Genomic DNA, 26,850 nt, shown 5'->3' on the forward strand with positions numbered 1-26,850 from the left:
AAGTTGAAAAAATTTTCAATTTGGGGTAATTTGAAAAAATATTCAATTTGGGGCAAGTTGAAAAATTTTTCAATTTGGGGTAACTTGAAAAAAAAAAATTTTGGGGTAACTTGAAAAAAAAATTTTTTGGGGTAACTTGAAAAAAAAATTTTTGACGGCCAGGTTGAGTCGGCTAACGGCTGACGGCCAGCTTGACTGTTTGACGGCTGACGGCTAGCTTGACTGTTTGACGGCTGACGTCCAGGTTGAGTCGGCTGCCGGCCAGATGGCACCTCATGCGATTCTCCCTCTCACTCTTCAAAGCAAAATATTTATTTGTTTACCTTTAAATTAATAATTAATGATGTTTCGTTCTTTAATGGTACTTTAAATTTTTAGAAGTTTTTCCATAATTTTAGAAACTATTTAAACTACAATCATGGCAGAAGAAATATCCAAAACAGGCCGGGGGACGGGAAATCTCTTTCAAGATTTACTTTCTTCTGTCGTCCTTGTGAAAAAGTGTGACAAGCATATAATTTCTAGTAATTCAATTAAACCTGACGTGAAATCTAAATTACAATCTTTACACTGCTTCATTTGTGGTGTCAAGCACCAGCATGGTCCATTATCTCAAATCAAAATTGAAATTTTACAAGAAATTATTTTAAGCGAAATGTTCGACAAGTTTTCCACGACTTCAACTTGTGCCGTGTGTTCGACAACGCTGGATAAACTGATCAATCTGAAAAAGGAAATTGAGGATATTTCTACCTGCATTCGGAGTGTGATTAAACTACGTCGAAACTTATCTGAAGTTGATGGTAAGCATTTGTATTGTATATAAAATCGGAAGTTTGAAGTTGCTCGAACGAAATCAATAACACTGAAACTTTGTAGGAAACCGATTAAGAACCAATTTGAGCAAGGATCCTGAAGAACATGACTCCATCATTGTTTCAAGAAGCGTAGATAACGTGACGTCCAATAATGATGTCGAAAAATGCGAAAGTGAGGAGTACGACTTTGTGGCAATAGATTGTCCTAACGCCTATTTGAACGAAGAATCATTAAGAAATGGCGATAACGTTGAGGATCTTGAAGTCAGACATGACGACGATACTGCGTCAAGAAATGATGGAAATTTCATGGACACGCCAGAATTAAAGCCAGTCCTTCCAATAGTTGATGATAACAGTGCACTCAATGATAACTTTAGTATAGATGAATGCGTGACGATAGGCGATCCTGTCGTAGGACTTGAGGATGAGGAGGAATCGATAAGAAGCGATAATACCGGTAACGACGATAAAGCTGGCCATCCTGAAGTCAAACTTGAAGATCCAATAAATCGCTCTGATAGAGATTGCATCGTGAACACGCTAGAATTACCCCTGACAGAAATTAATGACGAAGTTAAGCTCAGTGATAACGTTGACGTCGAAGAATTTGTGCAATGCAAAAATGAGTGCGACGATTTTGCGTCCACTAATAATCCTGTTCGAGATATCGTCCCTTGTGTGAAGGAACCGTCACGAGGACTACAAATAGCCAAAGTAAAAAACGAAGATGGCCAAGAAATCAAACTTTTCACAAACTTTGACGGCGTCTATGACGTTATCATCCCTGATGAGGCAATTATTGTTGAGTCGATGGAGCTCACCTTAGAAAGTCTGACCTGTCCCGAGTGCAATGTTTCATTTGACAAACCTTGGCAGCTTTACCGACACCAGAGGAACCCATGGTTGGACAGATCAGGAAAAGAAAATAGAAAGCGCAGGTAATTATCTTAATTGAGTAGCTAATTTAACATATGCATAGATATTAATGAAGTTTATAACTTACTTAACTGTCCATTAATTTTTAATTATTAATTATCTCAGCAATGAAACTGACCTACAGAATGATGCTAAGCGGCCAAGAGTTTCTAGAACTAGGGCGGAAGAACTGATTAAAAAGATGACAAGCCATGACAACCTTAATAGTTATGACAATCAGGACGATTCCGACTTTTATGACACATCGGACAGCAGTTCCAGTGATCAAGATTCGAGTAATGGAGAAGATAATAGGTCTTCCAAAAATTATTATCCAACATTATAATCATTCAGTTATCATTCATTTTAATTTATGCCCTGATGTATGATGAATTTAGTCCAGAATTAAGTATCGATGAGGATGACGCCGAGCTATACACGAAGTCCGAAGAATACAAGTGTCACAAGTGCAATATAACATTCGGTAGAAGGTACGACCTTGCTCGTCATCTTACAACCACTCTGGTACACGCTGAGGAAAACCTTCGTCACAAAGTAGGGTTGGCTGATAACCAGATAATCACACAGTCTGGAGAACATAAATGTCTCAAGTGCAATAAAACATATGTGAATAAGCACGATCTGATTCGTCACCTTATAACCTCTTGTGCACCCAAGCGATTAAAAGGATTTCGCCGTAGTTCTCGTGGGACATTGTAAATTCAACAATTTGATATAACATTTGTCTTGATAAGAACAACTGATAATTTCCCACATTTTTTCTTACTCCACAGCATTTTGAGTCCAACGGAAGATGAAATAGCTTCTTTGACCTGCACCGTTTGCGCCATCAAATTTGATGACCCGGCAACTTTAACCAAGCACAAATCCATGCATACGAATAAATGCGACATTTGTCGGCTAAAGTGTACGACAAGAAGAGGTCTGCGAAGACATTTGCAGACTCAGTCTCATGCCCTCGTGTTTAGGTATCAACTTGGAATATTGCAATAATAATATTGAATAATATTTGTAACTTTTAGGTTGAATTGACCCACTTGTTTGATAATCGGTATTTACTATTTAGAACGCTGGGCCCCACCGAGGAAGAACTCACCACTTTACAATGCACGATTTGTTCGAATAAATTTGACAACCTCCCAACCCTGATGAAACACAAAGTTTTACATTTACAAAAATGCGAAGTGTGTAATGTAACATATCCCAGCTTTCGAGATCACCTGCAGTCTAGGAAACATAAAATCGCAATTAGAACTAGAAGGTATGAAATACAATTTAGCTCGTGATCTTGATTAAATTTCCATCAACTTAATTGCTTAATTAAATGAAATTTAATCCTTTCCGGCAGAGTAAGTGATGACGGCGTCATTTCATTTTCCTGCGATAAATGTGATGATATCGAGTTTCCCAACTTGGCTAAAATATTAGAACACATAAAGAAAACTCATCAACGAATCAGTCAAAAGTTGTAAGCTACGTAGCCTTACAAATGCACTAAAATAATCTAAAATAAACTAAAATAAATAATAAAAATTGTGTTTCGCTAACAAATATTCATAGCTGCTGTATCTTTTTTAGATCTTTCGATCCAACGGAGGATGAAATATCATCATTGAAATGCTCCGTTTGTGCCAGAAAATTTAATGACGTGGCAACTTTAACCATACATAGAAACAAATATAAGGAAACATGTGAAATTTGTGATACCAAGTATTCAAAGACATTCAAGCTGCATAGCCAAACTCGGATTCATTCGGTCGCCCTAAGAACTCGAAAGTGAGTAAATGGTTGATCTGCCTTATTTAATTTGCATCAAACACTTACCTAAAATCAATGATATCCAATAATCTCTTAGATTTAATGACGATGACGTCGTTCTGTTTCGTTGCGATAAATGTGATGAGGCCGAGTTTCCTGATGCACTTGGAATATTTCAGCACGTGAAGCAAATGCATAAGTTGTAAGCTGAATTTACTCACTAAACTAACTTCTTAACGGAACAAAGTCTGCACCCATTTGGTCAAAATTTAGGTCTTTAGGTCCAATTGAGGAAGAAATTGCCACTTTGCGATGCACAATTTGCTGTGACAAATTCGATGACCTGATAACCCTCCTAAAACACAAAACTCTACATTTCGACAAATGTGAAATGTGCAACTATACCTGCCGTCGAATATATGAGCTTAAAGTTCATCTAAAGTCGAGGTTACATCAATCAGCACTTCGATGTAGACGGTAAGCAAATATATTGGACCCTTGCACTATGTAGTTGTCTCAACAAGTTTATGAGTAAGAATTAAATGATTCGACAAGCAGATCCGCCGACTATTTCAAAAGTACAAATACTCTATTGGATTATGTTCCCCACATGAAACGAATTAAAACTTAGCATTTTTTCGGGCGCCAAAATTTCCTTTGGGGGGGTTATGAGAATAATGGGAGATAAATGTGGTGCACATAGGGCACAGCATATCTATGAAATGGGTTGATGAAATTTCAAAAACAAAATTTTGTTACACTCTCTGGATCAGTACCCCGATAGGTTTTTCGAACTGAGGTGGAATTCCGACTTTGAGGGGTTTTTCACAGCGACGCAAAATTGACTCAGAAATTAATTTTTCGCTATAACGAAAAAGTATAACGAAATGTTCATACATTAGCTTTTCACCAATTTTTACTACATTGCAAATTATTAGTAGTAGAATAAAGGTTAAATTACCCAGAAAGTCGAAATCGACCTGCGTGACCTTTTTCGGGGATCGAAAGGTCACATAGCCACATAAATGGGGTATCGTTGGAAAGGTATTGGCGAGAGGATTCAGAATATGTATACTTTGTGGGGTCTGAAACCACTCCCTGCAAACATAGAGCCAAAAGAATATTTTTGAGTTTTTCCCATGCATGCTTCCGTGTTAGCTCCCAATCTACTGCTGTGTTAAATTCTGGACAACTGCCGATTTTCGTTCTTTGGCCTCTAGACTTGCAGGGAGTGGTTTCAGACCCCACAAAGTATATATATTCTGAATCCCCTCGCCAATACCTTTCCAACGATACCCCATTTATGGGGTAATGTGACCTTTGACATTGTGACCTTTCGATCCCCGAAAAAGGTCACGCATGTCGATTTCGACTTTCTTTGTAATTTAACCTTTATTCTACTACTAATAATTTGCAACGTAGTAAAAATTGGTGAAAAGCTAATGTATGAACATTTCGTCATACTTTTTCGTTATAGCGAAAAATTAATTTCTGAGTCAATTTTGCGTCGCTGTGAAAAGCCCCTCAAAGTCGGAATTCCACCTCAGTTCGAAAAACCTATGGGGGTACTGATCCAGAGAGTGTAACAAAATTTTGTTTTTGAAATTTCATCAACCCATTTCATAGATATGCTGTGCCCTATGTGCACCACATTTATCTCCCATTATTCTCATAACCCCCCAAAGGAAATTTTGGCGCCCGAAAAAATTGCTAAGTTTTAATTCGTTTCATGTGGGGAACATAATCCAATAGAGTATTTGTACTTTTGAAATAGTCGGCGGATCTGCTTGTCGAATCATTTAATTCTTACTCTTATATAATATAATTAAACAGGTACATTTACTCAATAATTTTAAACTTAGATTTGATCCCGAGAACAAAGTTAGTTTTGTTTGTGACCAATGCCCAGATGAGACACACTTCCCTGATCATCCGCAGCTTATAAATCACAAGAAAAAGTATCACCCTGAAAATATTTTCTGCAACTCAATCAAGCCGGTCAAGTCATGCGTCCCTTGCAACAAGAGTTTTAATACGAAGAAAGGTTACAAATCACATTTTCTGTCGGCTCTGCATGCCAAAAATGTTGAAGAGTCGGAAGAATTGGAAAAGAAAAAGTAACAAAAATTGTTTCTGAATCAGACTTAAGTAATTCAAAACATGTTTAGTTTTAACAACTCATTTTATAGGGTCTTCGCATGCACTCATTGTGACAGGAAATACGCCTCAAAATTCCTGCTCGAACGACATCTTAAAATTTATAACCGGACCTTGATCTGTGAAATATGTTCGCAGCGCTATCCTGGTTTGGTTGCTTTGAAGGCCCATCAAAAAACACATGGAGAGCCGAAAAAGACCCGTGTCAGGTAATCGGTCAAAATAAATATTTTCGTCACAAAAAAAAACTTGCGTATCACTCCATGTTTGCAGATTCATTCTACCAGAAGATAAACTTTATCCGTGCAAATTTTGTGACAAGCGGTTCACCACTTTATCGATACGCAGTCGGCACGTAGAATGTGCGCATAAAGAAATACGCCACAAGTGTGACCTGTGTCTACGAGAATTCAGGTCTCTAGCTGGATATAGGAGTCACCAGAAAAAAGTCCACAACTTGGAAAATAAAAATAAACGCTTGTATTCCAAGCAACCCGCACAGAAGGAGAAAGCTGTTCCCCAGAAATGCGACGTTTGCTCGAAAACTATGGTTAAAGGAAACATGGTACCCCACACTGAACTTGTCCACTTCCAAGATAAAAGCAAATGTCCTTATGGTTGCTCCGAGCTGGAATTTGAGACTGAACAGGACTGGATTCAACACTTGGAGGGATGTACTTCGGAAAAAATTGTGAGTTGACCAAGACTGTTTTTCATAAAAATAGAAAATTGGGTTGCTGAAAAAACTTGCCTATTTGTGATTTTCATCCTTTGCAGACTGAAGCTTCTCGGTGTTCCTGCTTCTTTTGTGGGGCCGTGTTTCGAAGCCAACTCCTCCGATTGTCCCACCACCTCCAAGCCCACAAAAACTTTAAATGTGAGATATGCTCCAAGGCATTCACACAACTAACAATATTGAACGTTCACAAATATTCGCATAAAGAATCCAAACCACATCTCTGCCCAAAGTGTGGAAAGCGATTTAAACAAGCTTGGAACCTCAAACTTCATTTAACATTGGTTTGCGGGGATGATGAAGAGGCGAGACAGAAAATGATCGAAAAAAGAAAAGCGCAGTATAAATCGTTCAGAGAAAAGAAGATGAATTTTAAGTGTGACGAGTGCTCTGAGGGATTCGTATCGGAGCGAAGGTTGGAACTGCATAAGAAGAAAATTCATGCCCACGACGATAAATCTGAGACAGAAGATAGCGACACGGATTAAACTGTCACGTTCGCCTTTAGGACAATTTAAAACGAAAAAAATCTGGCTCGTCGTCCTCCAATTCATTAAATCTGGAGTGAAAATCAGTCCCGAAATTTTATCACCGATTAATTTCAATCATTACCCCCTTTGAGCCTACCAGCCTTCTCATATTCACGCAATGTGCATACAACGATTTACATTGACTGGTTATACATAAATACATATATTTACCACCAGTTTTTCCAATAAATATGTACATATGCACAAATATTACTAGTGGATTTTAATTTAGAATACCAATTTTTAATATAAAAAAGACGAAATGTCAGACTACAGATAGATAAAATCCAACACATTGTTACATGAAACAATAAAATAACCATGTATTATTTGAAACTGTATTAACAAACAATCAAGACTTACTTTAATTCACGTATATATTTACCTACATAAATTTGTATAGCAAGATAATGGTAAATTTCCATTAACATTTATCCAGTGTAATTTGTACTAAATAACGCTAGATCACCAACAATAATGCATGCAAATATGTACTTATTTTTGCAGATACATATTCATAGGCCGGCATGTGGACATTTAATATATTTTTTGTTACAAAACCATCAATTTCGAACTGTACGACTCTATAATTATAATTAACCTTTAAATTTTCCATGTGCACCATTCGGTCACATTATTCAAAATATATTTACAACGATATTACCAAAGTGATCGTATAATACAACATCAACGAGATAAAATGCGTCCTTGAACTCTTGACGACGTAATAAAAATCCCCAATTGACACCTGAAGTGGGCGACAACTTTTAATCTGCCTCTTCCTGCAGCTCGAAAAAAATTGAAGTTTCCAAAATTTCAGGAACATTTCCGATTTGAGGGTCATATTTGATCCGAGAGGAAACAGGAAATGAGCCGCTCCGAATAAAATTATGATAACAACCATCGCCATGAGAGTTATCGTAAGTGGCACCCTAAAACTCAGCTTTATCCAAATGTAACCCACCACTGAGCACGTCACGAGCGAAATTAATAAAGAAATGGGCAGTATATACGTAGTTAATTGGTTGTAGGTCGTGTTTAAAATTTGAAGTTGTCGATATTTCAAAAAGTATTTTGGAAATCGTCCAATTCGCTCAAATTTGACGAACGCGGCACAACTTTGGGAAATGGTGGCGAAATCGATTAAATTCTGAGAAGGGTTTAAATCTGGCGTGGGATTTGAATTTATAACCGGCCCATGAAAAAGCTTTGGATTTGTCATCGATTTCAAACAAACGTGAATCGGGAGGGTGGCGTAAGTCAGGCAAATGACGAATGTAAAAACGAGTACACATCCGTGCAAGATGAACAGAAAGGTTGTCACGATTCTGAGAAATAATTTGGACAAGGGCGATAAGAAGGTGACGGGCAGAAAGACAAAATACATTGGGTCGATAGTGCTGAGTATTATCGGAATGGTGGACGCGCCCAAGGAAAACGCCAAGGGTGTGGGAACCATGGCATGGAGGAATATGCCTACGAGCAGTTGTGTCTGGTCGTGATCACTGGTGCGGTTATCTAATGAAAATTTCAAAATAAAATTTTCCACCAAATTTTTAAAGAGTTTTTTTTCGAAAAAGTTTATTACCATCCTCCTCCACCTGATCCTTTATCATTTGCACGTTGCTCATCAGGAAGCAAAATTCGTGAACTCTATCGAAAAAAGTTAAGACGCAAACCGTCGCCAGAAGTGAGAGGCAAATGTACCACACGCAAAGTAAAACTTGACGAGACGAAATGTCGGGATCTTTTCGAAAAACTACCAGTTCGTGGATTAGTATGAACATTAAGGCGACCGTGGTAATGGGGAGGAGCAGTGAGAGGATAACCCATGCGGTGAGGGAGACCGATTTTGGCGTTGGGCTAGGTTTCCAAGTTGTCCTGTTCCACGTGATGAATTGAGGGTAGAGAAATTCGGTAAAAATGGCGAATCGCTTAACGGCATGGGAAACAGTGAGGGATGGAAGGGAGACTGATTTAAGGGAGTTTTTGAAATTTTTGATACGTTTAAGAAATTTCATTCCCGATATTTTTGGGGAATTTGGCGAACATGTGAATTCTTGACGGTGTTGTTGTGGGGCTTGAAAGAATAAAGTATAAACATGTGTTTATATTCGTCCCTGAATTCGAAGTCTTATCAGACTTTTAATCTTTGCTTAATACCAATATTTAAATATTTCCTGGCAATTATCTATGTATGTACAATTATACTCATACGGGTTTCATTAAATTACTCGTGGTTTTCGTCAAGTCTTTTAATTTACATTGGCAGGATGCAATTTATAGAACTTGATGAATAAAAGTTGATGAAATACCGATAACGTTCACATTAAATTTCAAACTGTAAAAGTTAATGAAACCTTGCGAGTCACGGTATGCATATGAAAATAATATCATTTATTACAAATTCATGCAGCAATTCAACGTCAACGTATGCCTATGCATTTACCAGAATTCTTTCTAATCGATGAGACGTATAAATAGTTTCGGATGAGGATTTCAGAAATTCTTATGATAACCCCGTGACCAAGGTCTCTGCACTTGGGGGGCTGCTTTGGAGATGAATTCGATGCTACTATATAGGTTGTGTCAGTTTATTCGATTTTTTTTAATTAAAAAAATCCGGAGTTGGGGAATTCGCAAAATATATAGATATATATATAAAATATATATAGTGGTACGTATTAATATTTTATTTTATGACTGAACGTTGCATATGAAGTTTTACTTTCTTTTTCTCAGAAATAAAAAATAAAAAATAGCAATACTCACCAAAATTATAATATACCCAACTCATAACTTATTATTAGTCGACGCAATAATTTTACTATCAAAATGATATATCAATTATCATTAAATTACTATTTAACATTTTAATTTCTCGTTTTCATATGGCTCACCTAAGAAAAAGAACACAATCGGGGGAACCTGCTTTATGAGAAAGTTGAGTCGCGAGGGAATTTCTTCGCGAGGGAAAAAAACGTTGTGCTGCGTGCTCTTGCTTCTCCTCTCATTTATTCAGTTGCATCGCACATGAGCGGCCCAAATTCTCGATTTTAATTAATAGTTAATTAGTAACTTACAATTATTAACTGATTAAACTTTGTTTTAGTACTTACTTGAGCTGTCAAGAAGATGCAGAGTAACACTGGGAGGATACATACTCACGTTCAATGCCCGTATAATTTGTGTCACATTGAGCCGTAAGTAAAGTGGTGGTAGTTTCCTCGGTGAAATATTGTTATTCATTCTGTTTTTAATATTTTGTGTGTTTTTTTTAGAATTCCTGTATTCCCTGACCACCTGCTCAGGTGCAGGAGAGAGTATGAAAGGAAATGTGACCTGGAGGGGAAAGCAAAAACCTTGCGAGTCTGTAAGTTCAACGAAAACCACAAAGTGAACACTGTTGAAATTAAATTTCATGAAAAGTGGTGTGAAGATCGTTTCAATGCGGTGGAACCTGTACGTCAACGTGGTATGGATATCAATTTTATGTTTGTATGCGTATATTTCTTCTGGTATAAATTGTAAGGAAATTTTTACACACATAATTATCTAGGAAATGACCACCGACGGAAAGAACACCACTGGGATGGCAGAAACAGGCAGGACCGTGCTGATGAACAATCCCGATGGATACCATATCGCCTAATTCCAATCAGGCTGGAAAAACACGGTCCCATCCTGATTAAAGATTATGGCCATGGTATCCCCGTCAAGAATGCCAGCAGCAGGGGTCAAGGCGAGGCTGAAGATCCACGATTAATTTCTAAAGAAGCAAGGGTCAGGGATCAAAGTGGGATTAAAAAACTTCCGTATCGAGAATATACTGAGGTCGCTGAAAGTGCTCAAAGTCAATGCAAGTCTAGAGAAGATCAGAATCGAGATTATTCTGTGGTTACGGCTCAAAGAGAGGTTGATAAACTTCACCATCGAGATTATATTTTTGGGAGGGATCAAAGTCAGGGTAGAAAAGGTTCGTATCGGGAAAATTCTGCGCTTCAGGGTCAAGAGGACAGTAATTCCGGTTACCGTCAAGAGTATGGGATCAAGCGTAGAAGTGGTGGTGCAGGTCAGTATCCTCGCAGAGATATTAATAACAAATACGGTGGTCAGGGTATCGTTAAAAATTACGGAACTCACCCCCTTGCCTTCAACCATAACCAAGAGGAATTCAACGCGGTCTCGCCCAAGAAACCGAAACGTGCTAAGCCCATGGTGAATGAGGATCAGAAAAAGGAAAATATTTGGGGCGACGCTGCAGAAGATTGGGAGGCAGAAGCGAAGGCGTAAGTTTTATGTATAAATAAATGCAAGTATATTTTAGTGAAGAAAATCTTATTAAATAAACTTGAAAATAAACTTGAATTGTAATCCTAGAATTGAGGAAAAGGAAGTCGACCAACTGGAGGAGCTAGCTAAAGAACCTGAATTGATCCAGTATGAACCGTGGACACCACCACGCCCCGACTCGGAAGAGAAACAGTTTCAATACAAATCACGATTTTACGATTCTGGACAAGGGTCAGAGGGTGATGCAGATCTAGATCTTCCAGTGGAGATGGAGACGAGTTGTTATTCCAGAAATTTAGGACATGAAGAAGATTGGAACGATAACTGGGTCGAGTGTGCCCCTCGTTCTTCTCCGACGCAAGTCAATTATGAGGTGATGGTGTTCGAAAAAGTGGCTCCTCCAAGGCCCGAAGTCGAAGATTTGGAGAAGGAGGATGGAGAATGTAGTGAGGCTGAATTTGACGAATTCATTGGGGAAGATCCCTTCAGTGGTATTTAGGTATTTTTTTCATGATGACGACTTTAAGTTTTGACTGGACTTTATTAATTCAATTTAAACAAAATACTTAATTTTAGTTACATGTAGCGATCTTAGCTGTTGAAAAAATATTCTTTATTTCATGATGATGACTTTAGGTTTTGACTGGACTTTATTAGTTCAATTTAAAAAATACTTATTGTTAGTTTTAGTTGTATGTAGCGATCTTAGTTAGCTATTAAAAAAATATTTCTTTATTTCATGATGATGAGTCATCATTGATGACTTTAGATTTTAACTGGACTTTATTAGTTCAATTAAAAAAATACTTCTTGTTAGTTTTGGTTATATGTGGCGATCTTAGCTGTTTAAAAAATATTTCTTCAAAATTCATTCAATTTAAAAATTTGAAAATAATTGTTTACTCATTGTTAATTTATTCAAAATTTGAAAATAAATATTTATTCGTGATTCATTTTTGGTTTGCCATATTGACTTGAAATTTGGAACATAAATAGTTCATGCAAAAACGAAGGTTAAGTTCGAAGATGGGTACTGTAGGTCACACCTATCAAGGTCAAAAAGGTCATCAAACTAATTTGATACATATGTCAATTTGGTAGGAAATTTAACCCCGAATTCAATGGTAACCTCCATTTTGACCTCAAAGGTAACAGGAACGTCATCGATACATGGGCCACGACGTGTCAATTTTAACAGATTTTAGACTAACAAAAACAATATGATGATGTTCATTTTGACGTATGACACACTGGTTTCAATCCTTGGTTTGCAACGGTTTATTATTCACTATTTTTATAACGCTTGAAAATTAATTATTATTTTTTAAATATTTATTATTTAAAAATAAATAAGTATGAATAATTATTTATTATTTAACTATGCAGCCACCCCCACTTCCGGGGAATTTAAGATTTATGCAACGCAGTAACCCCACCAGGGGAATTAAGTAGTTGGTATGCAACACATTTAACTTAATGAAAGGCAGGGGCAAATCTTCCGCTGGAAACAAAGCGTTGCACCTCCATGAAATCCACTTCCGCAATATGTAAAAAAGACCCAATAACAACTGCAATATATTTTTTACATTTTGCTTTCAAAGGTATTGAATCCAAACACAAATACATAAGTAAGATCATTTTTGAGTAACACGTTTGGATTTATTTATTTAAAAGCATTAAAAAATTTTGAAACAATCGTAATGTATTTAGTTTGTACATAAGTCCAGATACAATTAAACGTGAAGAGAAGTACAATTTAAATTTGTCAAGAATCCTTAATTTAATTAATTAAAGTACGGAATTCAATTGGTTAAGCGCTGGAAAATTAAAGGGAGGATAATCCCCGTGATAAATACGATCGCATGACCCGGTTGCAGCTCCAAGGCTCCATTTTGCTCAGCCTGCATTCTTTCACAGGAACCATCAAATACTACCTTCACACCTTTATGCAAAAGTCGCAAGTTAATTACGGCATTTTAATTAATTAATTGCTTAATTAATATCAAATAACAACCTACCTGGCTCAGAAAGGCAATGCATAAAGCACATATTTTGATACGATTTCCCATCCGATCCGCACACCCAGGTGTACGAATCCAAACAACCACAACCCCCCTCAGTGGGGGCCACTGTGTAGGCAAGCACTACCACCAAGGCCAACAGGATGACGTGATGCGACCCGTAGTTCATTTTATTTTATGTGGAATTTGATCGATTTAATTCAATTGGCACAGTTACTTCGGCCGAGTTTGCATGCAAACTAAACTGGGAAGACCGAGTTAAAGTGTGAATAAATTCGCCTCTTGGTGAGATCACTTAAGATTAGTAAAATCTAGTGATTGATATAAATAGACGGGAAAGCAGATGCCACTGGGAGTAAATGGTGTTCATATGTATTTATGCATGTATGTATTGCGTATAAAGGTCACACGTGTATGCATACAAGTAAATGTGTGAGTATTTAGAATGCTTTAACGCCTTTAACTGACTTTAATTGATTTTTACTCAATTTTCAACTTGATCTATTTACATTAGGTGATGAGTTCAGCATGTAATTAAATATCTCGAGCAAACCAAGTTATGATTGACCTTGGCACCCTAAAATGTATGTATGTACTTGCAAAGACTTTGCATTTACAAGATGATGGGTATCTACTATGCAAGAAAGGAAAATACATTTGTGCATATGTATATAGTAATTCAGATTTACAGATGTAAAAATATGAATGCTAGATGCACATTAAATTATCATTTGATGTTAAATTAGTGAAGAACTAACGTATGCATGCACGCTTAATATTTATGTAAATATGTATTTATACATGACTGAATTATTTATTTTAAGAGTTTCTTGGAAATATATTAAAAGTATTTTGCATTAATTAAAAAACTTAATATGCATAATTAACAACTCATGCATACATATGTACATGTGTCTATAATTTCATTTGATAATGTAAAATAATAATAATGCTTGCTCTGTGAACACAATTTATATGTACTCCAATGAATAAAAACATACGGTAATTTAAGAAAAAATTAAATTACTAAATGTGTAAAAAAAATAGTTTTTACTGGGCTGGTCAAAGGCGTCGGATTCCATAATTGTTCATGTAACGAGGTCGATATTTATATGGGTTAAAATAGCGTTGACTACCAAATTGACCGTAATCTCCGCCATCACCATAACCAGGATAAGCTGGATTATAATCGTAGTGTCCACGCTGTGGGGCAGGATTGGCGTGGCGTGGGACTCGAAGAACGATTCCTTAATCAGGAAAGAAACAAATGTACTAAATTTGACACCATGTTTTCTATTTTAGATTTTGGGTAATGCATGTAAAAAGCATGTAATATATTTTTTTTAGGTTTTGGCCAAATAATAAATTGATAAAGCTGCTGATATCCTATTTAACATCCCAAAAATATATCGCATGCTTTGTTTGTATGCAATTATTACGTCGTCTCACCCCTTTACTTACCTGTTTGTAAGAAATTGTTCACGTCGTCGTTGGAATACGCAAGAGATGGACAGGACGCAACTACTAGAATTATACCCACCAAGGATGCAACCTGAGTCAGAATCATTGTTAAATCGTGTAAAATTGTTAACTTATTTTATCAAAAATGGCAGCAATAATTATGAAACTGTTTATTGAGTGAATATGTATTTAACTGTGGGATGATGAATTCTAATTAACTGTTACTCTTCAACTGGACTGAAAATCTTTATTTTGCGTGAGACTGGACAGATACGTGATGATGACCATGGAACGGCAATTATGTGCTTATTAAGTTATACATACGCCTTGTAACAAAATATAATTAGCAAACTTGTGCACCTTAGTGCAAGAATAAAATGAAATGTTCACGGTATGCTGATCATTTACCAGTTTTGTACGTACTTTTCTGTATACGTAAATCTGTGAAGGTCAAGAATTCATGTATGTATGTACATACATACGTCACAAATTTGCTCGCGCATATCTTGCGAATGAGAATCAGGAAATGCAATTGCATTATAATCCAGTATTATTAGGCTGCTTAGGTTTTGCTTCTCGTAATTTAAATATTTCCACGAATTTCGAGGATATGAAATGAGATGTGTTAAAAGAAAGCTAGGGCTTCAAAGAAAATGTAAAGCATGATTTTCGAATCTTCGCACACTACGCTTCGAGTAAGTTTTATTGACTAAATTACCATTTTTAAAGTTGGTAAGGATGGATTATCGTTAATGGATTATTTAATATTTTTAACTTTTTATGGGAGCACTGTCCAGTAATCATACAAACTACAGAGTATGTATTGCGTTGAATATAATCTGATTACTTAATCCGATAAGAGTAATCCCATCCCTGTAAATGTGGTATTGGAATGTAACGCTTACTGACGCCCAATTTATTACTTTAGACTTTTTGATTTCTTTGCGACAACTTTCGGAGCGTCCCGCATATCGATACTCGGTATCATCAAAATTTCAAAAAAGTTAAGTTTTATATTAGAAAATAAAGAAATATAATGAGCCTACTCACGTCAACCTTCGCATATCTCGCAAATTGAGCATAGTAACATAACTTGCGAGGTTTTGCGAGATATTTCAAAAATTTTGCTGGAAAACCATGGGATTTTTTCGCAAATTTACCCAGCAAGTGGGCATGTTCTTATTTCGCAAAATTATTTCGCAAACTCATCCTCACCATCTCCATTAGGAGAAATTATAGAAATCTATGGAAACAACATCGAAATAGGTGTTTTCAGTAGATTTGCGAGATTGGAGAGATTTGCGAATCCCCTCACGACAGAAATATTTTGATCTTCGCAAGTTTGCTAAATGAGTTGCGATGTGAAATAAGACGTTGTCGTGAGTACGCCCAATGTTGCAAGAATTTTTCAAAATCAGAGCAAAGTTGGATTTTTAGCGAACATTTGAGCAACTGGAAACAGATCTTTTCCCGTGTTTTTTGCCCCTTTTAGTGAGTGTGGTAGGCGTAAATGTGGCCATGGAGTCAAACTACACCAGGATTTTAGTATGCTTATCGGATACTACAGTATATCTAAAGGGCATCAAAATCTGTTATCGGCAAGTGCGGAAGTTCCCTTATTTATTTAATTGTGCACTACACAATGAAGGTGTATATTCGTGAGCCGTTTCGAATGTGAGGGACGAGGTGACCGAGTGGTTAAGGTGTTGGACTGCTAATCCAATGTGCTCTGCACGCGTGGGTTCGAATCCCATCCTCGTCGATTAATTTTTTTGCATTATTTGTTTTTGCAATTTTTTTTTGCATGTATCTAATTAAATTTTATTAGATTTTTTATCTTACATTTTCCTAGTATCATGAAAAACTATCATAGATATGTAAGTGTAAACGTCTCAATTAGCCCCGTTAATTCCCACCTGCCGATGTCTTAAACGATTAATAAATAAAAATACGGATGGATTTCGCTTTTTAATTTAAATCCTTCAAAATACCTATTTATTATTAAAACAGTGTGGTCACGTAATTTATGAATGTTTTCTAATGATAAGCCCGAATGCGAATGAGAATAAAATCTCATCTCGTTCGATGAGATCGCACGAGAACTGGGTTTTAGTCTCATTTTTCCCACTATTCGTAACCAATCTACAGCAGTTCAGTCTTCTCACTTGTCGTGAAAGAAAACAAGACACAAGACGAGTCTTGTTTTCAACATTTTTTGACAAGTCGCTTCTACCCAAAGCGACTTATCGAAAAGAACGAACTTTATGAGATTGTAGCAAATTTATTTACATCGCAATTTCTGAATTCACAGGAAATAATTCGCACATAAGGTAAGGCTGGACTAAACTTGAGGTATGAAAATATTTATTTATGAAGGAGATTCGCATTTCCATGATAATTTTGATTTTCTTCATTCCATGCCGATTCTACAATGTGTTTCCTTATTTGTCCTTGTCCCGTATATTGCAGGTCACATTGGACCTCAAGATGGCAACATCAAGCCAATCCTGCTCTAGGCAATCCGGAGTTAAATGTCCATCTTGTGAAGAGGTAAGTTTATGGTGAAGTAATTACAATTAATTCGTTATGTGTCACATACAAAGAATTTACACATTTTCCAGGAGGTAGCTACGGAGGAAGTTCACGAATTAGTGTGGAGTATTAGCAGGAACGAGATCCTCTACGCCGAAGAGCCTTCTGATCAGCAAACGGCCTACTTATCCTTCACAATTGGACAAACTATGGATGCGATCTCAAGGTGGAAGTTTTTTATACTCATGGACGACGAGACGGATGCTATTGACCTTTTCTTCAGACTGGAGGAGTACCCAGGTTTTGAAGGGCTGGTCGGGGTGGAGGTATCATTGGATAAGTTGTCGAGATCGCCGGAAAAGTGGGAGTTTAGTAAGTTGATGTTTTTCTAAGGCGAGACCCAAACGTAACCATGCACCCAAAAAAATACGTGCATGGTTACGGCGAAGCCATAGTATGCAGTTAAGTGGACACCTCAAAACAGTCCAACAAGATTGTGAGAGAACCATACGCCGTAGAGACATGCGGTTTCGACTGATGGGTAGTAAATTCTTTGTAGTATTGCGCGTATATCTCTGGCTTGATCGGTTCACACTTTCATGGCGTATTTCTCGTTTTAGTGACTTTTTTTCTGTATCTCAAAATATTCCGCTGAAAGTGAAAAATCGGCAAAGGAAAATCGAAAGAGCTTAAAAAATTATTAAGATCATTCTTTGGGGTCATGAAAATCGGATGCAAAATGACGAAGTTATGGAGGTTTGAAATTTTTTATATTCAGTTACATCCATAGCAACTTTAGTAAAGAAATTCTTTATATGTATGTGTAAATGATGGCCCGAGCCAGGGCTTATATAATCGTCACGTCCGTCTGTCTGTAAATTTGTAATGGCTCGTAATGGGATAATATGAATTAAGTAAAATCGGTCATCTGGGGGGACCCGAAAGGATTTATTTTAATCGTCGTATATATTGAACCGCAATTTGTTACATATGCTGTCAATTGCTACTAATGTAAGAATGTGAATTTAAATTAGAACCATTAGTTTTTATTTAAAAAAATATTGATATGCATTTATGAAAAAATTTTGTGCAAAACTTCGGATTGGGTGATAATTGCAACCTTTTCTTGACTCGGGCACTGCCTGATCAAGTCTGCACTGTGGGTTTTTAATGACGGAGTTAAAAAATTGTTCACTTAAAAACGACGAAATAAATGAATGTAAAAAAATAAAACTAAGGCGAGAGGCGCCATTAGAAACAAGCCCACCAACACCCCCGTCTCGCCGTGGCCCCATTAATATTTTTATATCTGGGGGGTGGTACCATAATTTATGATTCAAACCTTTAACTACTAATGTAAACTGCATTTAAAATTGATATATAGTACAATCTTATATTGCACTGCACTTTTAAAACCTATTACCTGTAGTTCTTACATTAATTTCAATTTAAACATGCAGTTTAGCATTAATCAACAGAGTCCGGATAAATATATTCTTATAAACCCCGAAACATTTATCTAAAATGTTTAATAAAAGCGACAAATATGTATAAAAACATTTTTTTAATTAAAGATTTTTGATTAAAGAAAATGTATACAACAGAACCAAGATACTAAAGTTTCAAGTCAATCGGTATTGTTGTTGAAAAAGTTTGGAAAAAATGAAATATTTACTTCTTAAACCCGACTTTTAACGTAGGCAATCATGTGATTAAATACATTCCAAATTTCCATTCAGAAATTTCAGAATTGAGCTAGCTGCTCTGGTAAACGAGTTAAATAAATAAGCTTTGTAGTCTGATTTTCGACATTTGTGTGACAATTTTTTGACACTTTCATGAAAATGACATGCACCCATGCTGGCATATATATCACATTATTGGTTTTTTAAATTGTGTATAATGCAGGAAAGAATTTCAAAAAATAAAATTGTGGTTACACCCCCCAGATATAAAAATATTAATGGGGCCACGGCGAGACGGGTGTTGGTTGGTGGGCTTGTTTCTTGTTTCTAATGGCGCCTCTCGCCTTAGTTTTATTTTTTTACATTCATTTATATTTGCGTTCATTTGAGGCAATCCGCATCGTAAAGATTACCAAGAGAAATCAGCTTACAATATTTTTATAATAGTTCAGTTTATGATTAAGTTATGTAAATTAAATTCCAAAATTTCGCAAATTTGGCCTGTTGCAAACATCCGGATTTGCTCCGTGCATTCTGTTGCATCTAGGACGTATTTCTTAGTTTAGTTTTCACAAGAAGAGTTGCAAAAAATTTTAAATAGTGTATATTTAGAGATTTTTGAAAATTTTTATAATTGTACTAATTAACTCTTTGTTTTTACAGAGTTGGCTCGTCACACTTTCACCTCAGCAGATGTCAAGAACGCTGCCCCGACCAAGTGTGTCTTCTACGAGTACAGATTATCGGAATATTCTACGTGGGTAAAGAAGGGCACTAAATCTTACACCCTGAACAAGATTGCTGAGAAGAGTGGTGACGAAGATCTTATGCAAGTTCGCATCCGATTCAAACTATTCGACACCAAAGGGATTGCGAACCTCAGAAAGCAATCTGATCTCCTCGTCATGCCAGAGCGCGTCGCGTGGGGCGAAATCCACAAGAAGGGAATGTTCGCCATGCTGCAGGAAGGGGCTGCTTCTACGATCACCCTAAGGGCGAAAAATGGGAAAGAATTCGTGGTCAACAAGGCCATCCTCGCAGCTCATAGCCCTGTATTTGCCGCCATGTTTTCCACGGACATGAAGGAGAAGAAGGATGGCGTCGTCGCCATTGACGACATCGGGGAGGGTGGATTAAAGATGTTTCTCTTGTATTTGTTCACTGGCGAAGTCGATAATAATTGGGGCGATCATTACGATGAAGTAATCAATGCCGCCGACAAGGTGACCGTGCATTACATAAATTCAATCTAGAATAATATGTATTTATTTGCCTGATTTAATTTTCAGTACGGAGTAACATTACTGAAGGAAACTTGTGACAAGTTGCTTCCGAGGTTGGTGACATGGGAAAATTGCGTCGAGTTATTGCACGTTGCCCGATTGTATACCTTGTCGACAGCGATTGAGAGGATTGAAAAGTTTATGAGAAGGTGATTTACATAATTAGTAATTATTAATTACATTCTTTGCTAATCATTTTATGGGTTGTGACTCTAATGTTTTGTTTTAGTGATCCGAAGAAATTAGTTGAGATAGCAATGGGGTCAGAGGCTGGGAAGATGAGTCGAAGCAATTTCTAAATTGATTATTATTTTATATAAGTAGTACTTCTCTTATGATTTATGATCCGGCATAATACTGTACATTTCTGGCTGTCTGTACTAACTAAATAGGTAGTTAATTTCGAATATTTTTACAAATTACGGCTAAGCTAAAGCGTATGTATGAATGATCTGTTACTAATATTTTTCCCATTTATTATTATTTATTAGAACTTAATTATGATGTTAGCGTTATTTTATTATCATTTGTCATATTAAATTATATATAATTTATCATATTTAATTATACTGTTGACATTTGTGGTATTAACAGGATAACACGAAACACTTCTCCCCATAAGAAATTCCCAACTTTACCGAGCCAAGAAAAGAGAAAGCTTTCTTTGTTCTTCTTCTTTGTGTCTTGTTCCAGCAGCTGCCTCCTTCATTCTTCATTCCACCTTCTCGTAGTTTGTGCTGTGTATAATGAGCCAGTAAATTAATATAAAATCCTAATAAATTCGTTTTTTGATAAATAATTTCTTAGTTAATCTGTAAATCATCGAATTCTTCATACTTATACTTACAATTTGTAAGTTACAAAGATTAAAAACAACAAAACAAGTGGATCAAAGATCAGTTAAAGTTTAAAAGTACGTACTTTTCTATTTCGTACATAAAATAATGAAATAGTTGTACTTTAATTTCCAATTAAATCAAATTCAATTGGTTCCAACCTAAACTTACGTTAAGTTTAATGCTAAAAGTAAATTGATGCTAATAATTAAATTCTTTTTGACCAACTATTCTAATATTTCAGGGTTGACTACTAACTAACTTGCAACATGGCAACCGCAGCACCGCCCCCCGAGCCAGTCAACGTCGTGGAACTCGAACTCGGCGAAGACTTGGACCTTGTTAACTACGCTCTCCGCGCCATCGGCGTCGTTCAGGCCGTCCAACATATGCCCAGTGTTCGACAGGTTGAGGAAAACTTGCCCGTTTTCCAGTCCAAGAAAGATATTCTTGTCGATATTGAAGCCTGCGGAAGTAGAAGTACAAAACCATCCACATTGTCAAAGAAGATATTCTCGTAAGATAATTTGTTACATATTTTAGCTGAGATTTTGTATATTTCTAATTGCAATTTTTAAACTCTCTCAGGCCCTTTAAAGCTACTAGACTCATTACGGACGACATATTTCCTCGTGATTCTGAGAAAGATCCCCTCGTCCCGTTTACGCCTCCTGATGAAATTGAAGCGCATGGAGTCAATAGCGTGTTTGAGATAAGGAATATTTACGCATTCATGGAGGCGTGGCAAATACGTCATCATATCTCAGAACCAGACGAAAAGGAATTTCCCCTTGCAGCAATGAGTGCCAAGAAGAAGGTGAATATTTACTGGGCCCTGACCTTACTGGGCAAAACGAATGCAATTGTGTTTGGAATTTTGGGCACAATTCCTACCTTGGCGAAACTGGGAGTAAAAAACTGGGTACTTCCCACAGGAGATAAGGTAACATATGGTAGTTATTAATTGATTGATACATATATTTATTATTCGACCTTGTATCATGTGACAGGTCCCTTTGGCATCTCTGCGAGCCGCAATGCTAGAAACGCTACCGTCCCTGATTTACACAGCCAATATGCTGGCTAACGTCGAAGCCGATGGTCCAGCAACTTGGCCGGGTGCGCAGCCATATGACCTTGAAGACCCCGATTTTCGCGGCCTTCACAAGAGGAAAGTTACCGCAAGGCTGGTACGCCAGGATCTCTTGGTGATTCGACATCCCGTCCTATTCGTCCAACTACCGAATGGAACTCATTACATTGTCGATCCCACCGGTAGGCTCTTTGGGTACGTTGGGGTCCATAGGAGTCTCATCGTCCATGGGAGTGAAGCCGCGTACAAGGCCAATTTCCCTGGGACCGTGATCGAGGTTAGTTTTTGCCAATTATCGTTATATGTAGAGTTATATATAACAAATAAATATTAAATTTTGATATTGATTTATTATTTTGCTAGGATGGGTTGGCGCCGCTCACCTTTCAGGATTACGAAGAAGGTCGGGATGCTCGTTACATCCCTGTTTTAAACCGACTGCTTGAGAAACATTTGAGGAAACGTATCTGCTGTTATTGCGGCCAGCTTGATGGCGTCCATCCATCGAATGAAACTGCACGGCTTCGCCCAATCGGCACGGACGGAAGGCTTCTCTTCGACCAAGAGCCTTGCATTTTGTGGACCTGCCAGCTGTGCGGAGTGGCACTGTATTGTAGCAGGTTTTGTCAAAAGTTTGACTGGAAGAGGCACAAGGAGGAGTGTAAAAAATTGGAATAGATTAATTTGATGGAATCTTTGATACACTGGAAGGATTGTGATTATTGAAATGGAAGTAATTCTTGAGTATGATTTTTTTTCTAAGCTTATTTATACCCCTATATTTTGGGAGATTATTTGTAATGTAATTGTGGCCTTGATTGTGATAAGGATATAAAATAATTCATTGTGTAAATTCAGTATATTTTTTGGTATTAATAAAATTGGCATGCTAAATGCATTATTTTTTCATGGAAATTTTTCATTCACCTTTTTATTTATCCAAAGCATAAATTTTATATATGTAACTGGTGACAATATGGGTGACAAATTTTGTGCAGTCCAAATGTTAAATACTTATTAAATTTGCGACTTATTCCATGCAAAATCGGATCATTTAATAAAACTTTTTATGCCGCAGATTTTATGACAGGTCAGAATATTGTACATAATAATCAAAACATTGTATGCAAATTGCAAATCAACCGATTCAACAAATTACCAACTTCTCGCTTTTGGAAGATCACTCGGATAGTTGACCGTTCTTCTAAATTCCTCCACGCTACAGCAATACGTGTACCCGAAGTCAACCTTTTCCCGTTCTACTTGCACCAACGTGGTCAGCCAAGGGACACGGTGGCAGATATCTTCGCACGGAATTCCATTTTGAAACAGCTCTTCATGCGTGGCGTGAGGATTGTTGACCTGCACAAGGACCACGCCATACTTGGAAACCATGTCGTACACAGCTTTCCAAAAGAATCTAGACATTCAATATAGTTTAGATATTTATGCATTAAAGACATGTAACATATTTTTTGGTATTTACACATAAAGATATTAAATTAGCAGATAATCTCAATTGCATGCAAATTTTGTATACAAAAAATGTGGCATTAGGCATTATGTTTTTAAATTTTAATTTTAATTAATGTCACCTGGGAACCGGGACGGCATTATTGCCCAAATACATATCAATCTGAACTCCTTGGTCGTTCGGCAAAGTAAGCAGGCCATAAGTGCCAGTCCAAACTTTCACCAAGGTGTTTCCACCTTGAGCATAGCTTCGAATGTCTTCTTCGAGTTTCTATCGAAAAAATGTGCATACTCTAATCATTAGAATGCTGTATGGAAAATTTTTAAACGGATAATACGCACATTCCAATTCCCTGAGTTCAAGAGACCCCATTGAGGCGCAGTATTGATGTAAAACATTGTAGACGCCTGACCATTTATAGTGTTCGCGTCGCTCCTCCGAAATAAGTGACCTCTACTAAACCAATATTTATCTTCTGGGAATAATCTCGCAGTGCTTGCTGGACCCAGCTGTAAACAAGATGTAGTAGGTTTGGTTTTGGCGACATACATAAATAACGTTATCAGCAACTAGGGGACATTCATATGGAGGAGGGGTCTAGAGAATCGCGATTTTTGCGTTACAAAATTTATGAACGTCCCCTTAAACAATTTGATTATGATTTGGTGATATAATTTTGACGACTGACGAACGTACCATCGTCGGTCGGGAAAACTTGAACTTTTGCGTTTTGCGGTCGTACAAATAGTCCCATCCTGTGTTAAAAAGCCGCTTCGCTTCTTCCCAAGGGGGCCTGGCTGGATGCACTAGAGTCGCCTGAGTTCCCAGGATGTGTCCCGTAGTATATAGCGTCTGCTTGGTCGTATCGTCAAAGCAGACAGAATATGTGGGACGGTCTTCAAACTAAGAATTAAAATTGTTGGAAATCCATGTAATTGGTCGATATATCTATGTACACGAAAGTTGCGAATATGATCTCACCGACATATCATTGGGGGCGCAATTTGCTTTCCTAGATTTTCAGGATTATGAGATGAAAATATAACATTTAACACGCAAATTATTTTTAATTAACGGAATTAATTACTAACTTTGGATAGACGTAAATGTAATACGAGTCTCCCTCACAGTTATATTTTATCTCTACTTTTCCTCTAGGCCCTTGCCAAATTCGGTTGACTGGGAGAGCGGTGAGAATATTGTTGGTCGAAATTCCTTGTGTTTTTTTAAAATTATAATGTTTAAATTATCTTAATTTTCCTAGAGCATGCCATGCTTTGTGTTTTTAAATATGTGCATACCATGCTCAGTTTTATTCCAAAGTGGGATATCTCCGGAGGGCTTGTGGTTGCTGAGAAGTCAAATGTGAACAAAATAATTTAATTATTTTTTATATATATAATTTAACCCAAATAATGTTACCTCGATGAAGGCGAGTTTTTAAATTGGTATGCAAAATGGAACAAAATAACGAGTACGAAGAGAACACAGAATGCCTTGACTTTGTAAAGTCCCATATTTTCAGATAAATAGTTTCTAAATTCATACGGACTTCTCTTGTCAGTGATTGGGAAGAGAATGACGAAAATTTTTATTTACATTTATGAGACGATCAATAACAATAATTAATTGATTTGTTAAAGACGAAATAAAACAAGGCAAGTATTTAAAATGCGGAGATAAATAATTGCAAATTTGCAACTTATCCACTTCCTTAATTCATGTCTGATTGATTAGTACCAGCGACTAGCGAGTCAATGAATCGTTTTGTTGGTCAATCAGGGGATTGAACTTTAATTGGTACATAATACACAGAATACTTTATTTTCGCTGACCCTAGCGTAGAGATGGGCAATAACTATGTACTATTCTTCACTTAATAAATAACTTATTCATTATTCAGCCAATTCAGGACAGGTTGGAATGCTTTGACAAAGTTGTGTTTTTGTTATCATGCACAAAATTGCAATTTCTGCAAAACACCGATCTTTGGGCTTGTCTCCTCAAGCATATTCGTACAAATGATTTGTAAGTAATTTTAGGCCAGTGATTTTTAGATGGCTCGAATACAGAAGACAGACTTTATTTTGTATGATCCAGTTGCAAATGCACACATGTTAAATACAATTGTGCATAAGTATTGTTTAATTAAAATGAATGAGGTTTGGATTATGTGCTTCTGAAGAGTTAAATGGATTCTTGCTCTCCGAATACATGGCCCAAGCTGAGAAATATTTTAAAAAAATTGAAGTTCTGGGGCAAAAACCAATCCCACGAGTAGTTTACATTTCGTCCGATAATACATCTGTGATTAATGAAGCAAGATCTTTGTAAGTTTAAATTAATGATGATAGAGACTTTAGAGGTTTATAAGGCTTGATTCTTCAGATATCCCACCTGGAAAGTGCTTGGATTTCACTCCTCCCTCTCAGAGTCATTTAGCAAAAGGAAGTTTGGCCTTTCCGAAATTGCCAGAGACATTTTACTCCTTACTGAATGTGAATACGTTGTATGTGGCTTATCTTCAAATGTAAATAACCCATGAAAAATTTGGTAGCATATTAATTTTCAAAAAATAAAAAAATATCTTTGCGCCTTCTTATACAGCTTTGCCGACTAATATTCGAGACGCAAACGTACAAAAAATTCAATCAGGATCCACCCCACCTCATGTCGTTGGACGGACAATATGAATACGCACTACATGGCCATCGCATACCTCGAGATTTTAGGACTCTTGGGAAAATTGGCGACCATGAAACAGCTTTATTTTGTGGTTTCCCTTAGTACTACATATAGAATTATGGTCATAGGTATACACTACCATTGTAAATTGAAGTTAAGGAAATACAAATTGTACAAAACATATAACAGATTAAGTACTTATGATTAATTATTAATAGTGTACAAACCTACTAAAAAACTCATTTACTCGCTTAAGCTCCTTGTAGTTTTATACATTGGCGCATAGTTCCTCTGACTGAAAGGTAAAACATAATTTGCAATTTTTAGATATATTTAGCGTTTTAATGGGACCATAGTCTATATCTAAATATAGATTGCGTGTCTTCCTCTGGATTACATTGTGAAGTTCACAATGTGAACATTACATAGATACATTCATAATGAATGATTCATTCAACGTTAAGATTGTCATAAATTTGCAAATGCTACATATATTGCAAAAAATATCACATGTGATATTTGCATGGTATTCGCATGCATGTGCTAAAC

The 26,850-nt window shown here is 36.7% G+C and overlaps 6 protein-coding genes and 1 non-coding gene across 8 annotated transcripts; 6 read left to right on the plus strand and 1 right to left on the minus strand.

Moving 5' to 3' along the window:
- Positions 1–285: 285 nt before the first annotated feature.
- LOC110862898 (zinc finger protein 91) lies at positions 286–7,283 on the plus strand. 2 transcript variants are annotated; one of them, XM_022112112.2, is made up of 14 exons: positions 286–803; positions 880–1,759; positions 1,863–2,051; positions 2,135–2,452; positions 2,531–2,725; positions 2,824–3,018; positions 3,106–3,225; positions 3,336–3,533; positions 3,613–3,717; positions 3,789–3,992; positions 5,378–5,632; positions 5,705–5,881; positions 5,946–6,363; positions 6,450–7,283. In XM_022112112.2, the coding sequence occupies exons 1-14, from the start codon at positions 419–421 to the stop codon at positions 6,894–6,896; spliced, it is 4,086 nt and encodes a 1,361-aa protein (XP_021967804.1). In that variant the 5' UTR covers positions 286–418; the 3' UTR covers positions 6,897–7,283. The 2 variants fall into 2 exon arrangements, with proteins under 2 accessions (XP_021967804.1, XP_035709598.1); XM_035853705.1 differs by lacking the exon at positions 3,106–3,225.
- A 2,629-nt stretch (positions 7,284–9,912) lies between these two features.
- LOC110861411 lies at positions 9,913–12,165 on the plus strand. The gene is made up of 4 exons (XM_022110522.2): positions 9,913–10,141; positions 10,220–10,413; positions 10,498–11,227; positions 11,319–12,165. Exons 1-4 carry the CDS (start codon positions 10,074–10,076, stop codon positions 11,728–11,730), a joined length of 1,404 nt encoding a protein of 467 aa, XP_021966214.1. The 5' UTR covers positions 9,913–10,073; the 3' UTR covers positions 11,731–12,165.
- A 4,228-nt stretch (positions 12,166–16,393) lies between these two features.
- Positions 16,394–16,475, plus strand: Trnas-gcu. Its single transcript has one exon. It is a non-coding gene; the product is annotated as a tRNA-Ser (tRNA).
- A 429-nt stretch (positions 16,476–16,904) lies between these two features.
- LOC110852642 lies at positions 16,905–20,908 on the plus strand. The gene is made up of 7 exons (XM_022100786.2): positions 16,905–17,043; positions 17,183–17,263; positions 17,335–17,617; positions 19,594–20,153; positions 20,220–20,362; positions 20,443–20,605; positions 20,808–20,908. The coding sequence occupies exons 2-6, from the start codon at positions 17,201–17,203 to the stop codon at positions 20,510–20,512; spliced, it is 1,119 nt and encodes a 372-aa protein (XP_021956478.1). The 5' UTR covers positions 16,905–17,043; positions 17,183–17,200; the 3' UTR covers positions 20,513–20,605; positions 20,808–20,908.
- Positions 20,909–20,936: 28 nt separating this feature from the next.
- On the plus strand, positions 20,937–23,057 carry LOC110863193. The gene is made up of 5 exons (XM_022112446.2): positions 20,937–21,126; positions 21,294–21,566; positions 21,638–21,992; positions 22,060–22,419; positions 22,506–23,057. Exons 2-5 carry the CDS (start codon positions 21,319–21,321, stop codon positions 22,818–22,820), a joined length of 1,278 nt encoding a protein of 425 aa, XP_021968138.1. The 5' UTR covers positions 20,937–21,126; positions 21,294–21,318; the 3' UTR covers positions 22,821–23,057.
- LOC110863194 lies at positions 23,053–25,453 on the minus strand. Its single transcript, XM_022112447.2, has 8 exons — positions 25,039–25,453; positions 24,918–24,967; positions 24,708–24,831; positions 24,598–24,628; positions 24,313–24,519; positions 23,958–24,125; positions 23,738–23,886; positions 23,053–23,562 (listed from the first exon to the last, which is right to left on the minus strand). Exons 1-8 carry the CDS (start codon positions 25,131–25,133, stop codon positions 23,298–23,300), a joined length of 1,089 nt encoding a protein of 362 aa, XP_021968139.1. The 5' UTR covers positions 25,134–25,453; the 3' UTR covers positions 23,053–23,297.
- A 76-nt stretch (positions 25,454–25,529) lies between these two features.
- LOC118432870 (alpha-(1,6)-fucosyltransferase-like) lies at positions 25,530–26,589 on the plus strand. The gene is made up of 3 exons (XM_035853957.1): positions 25,530–25,946; positions 26,005–26,146; positions 26,224–26,589. The coding sequence occupies exons 1-3, from the start codon at positions 25,774–25,776 to the stop codon at positions 26,401–26,403; spliced, it is 495 nt and encodes a 164-aa protein (XP_035709850.1). The 5' UTR covers positions 25,530–25,773; the 3' UTR covers positions 26,404–26,589.
- The last annotated feature ends 261 nt before the right edge of the window (positions 26,590–26,850 follow it).

Source organism: Folsomia candida, unplaced genomic scaffold (genome assembly GCF_002217175.1).
Source record: "Folsomia candida strain VU population unplaced genomic scaffold, ASM221717v1 Fcan01_Sc001, whole genome shotgun sequence".
NCBI classification, from domain to species: Eukaryota; Metazoa; Arthropoda; class Collembola; order Entomobryomorpha; family Isotomidae; genus Folsomia; species Folsomia candida.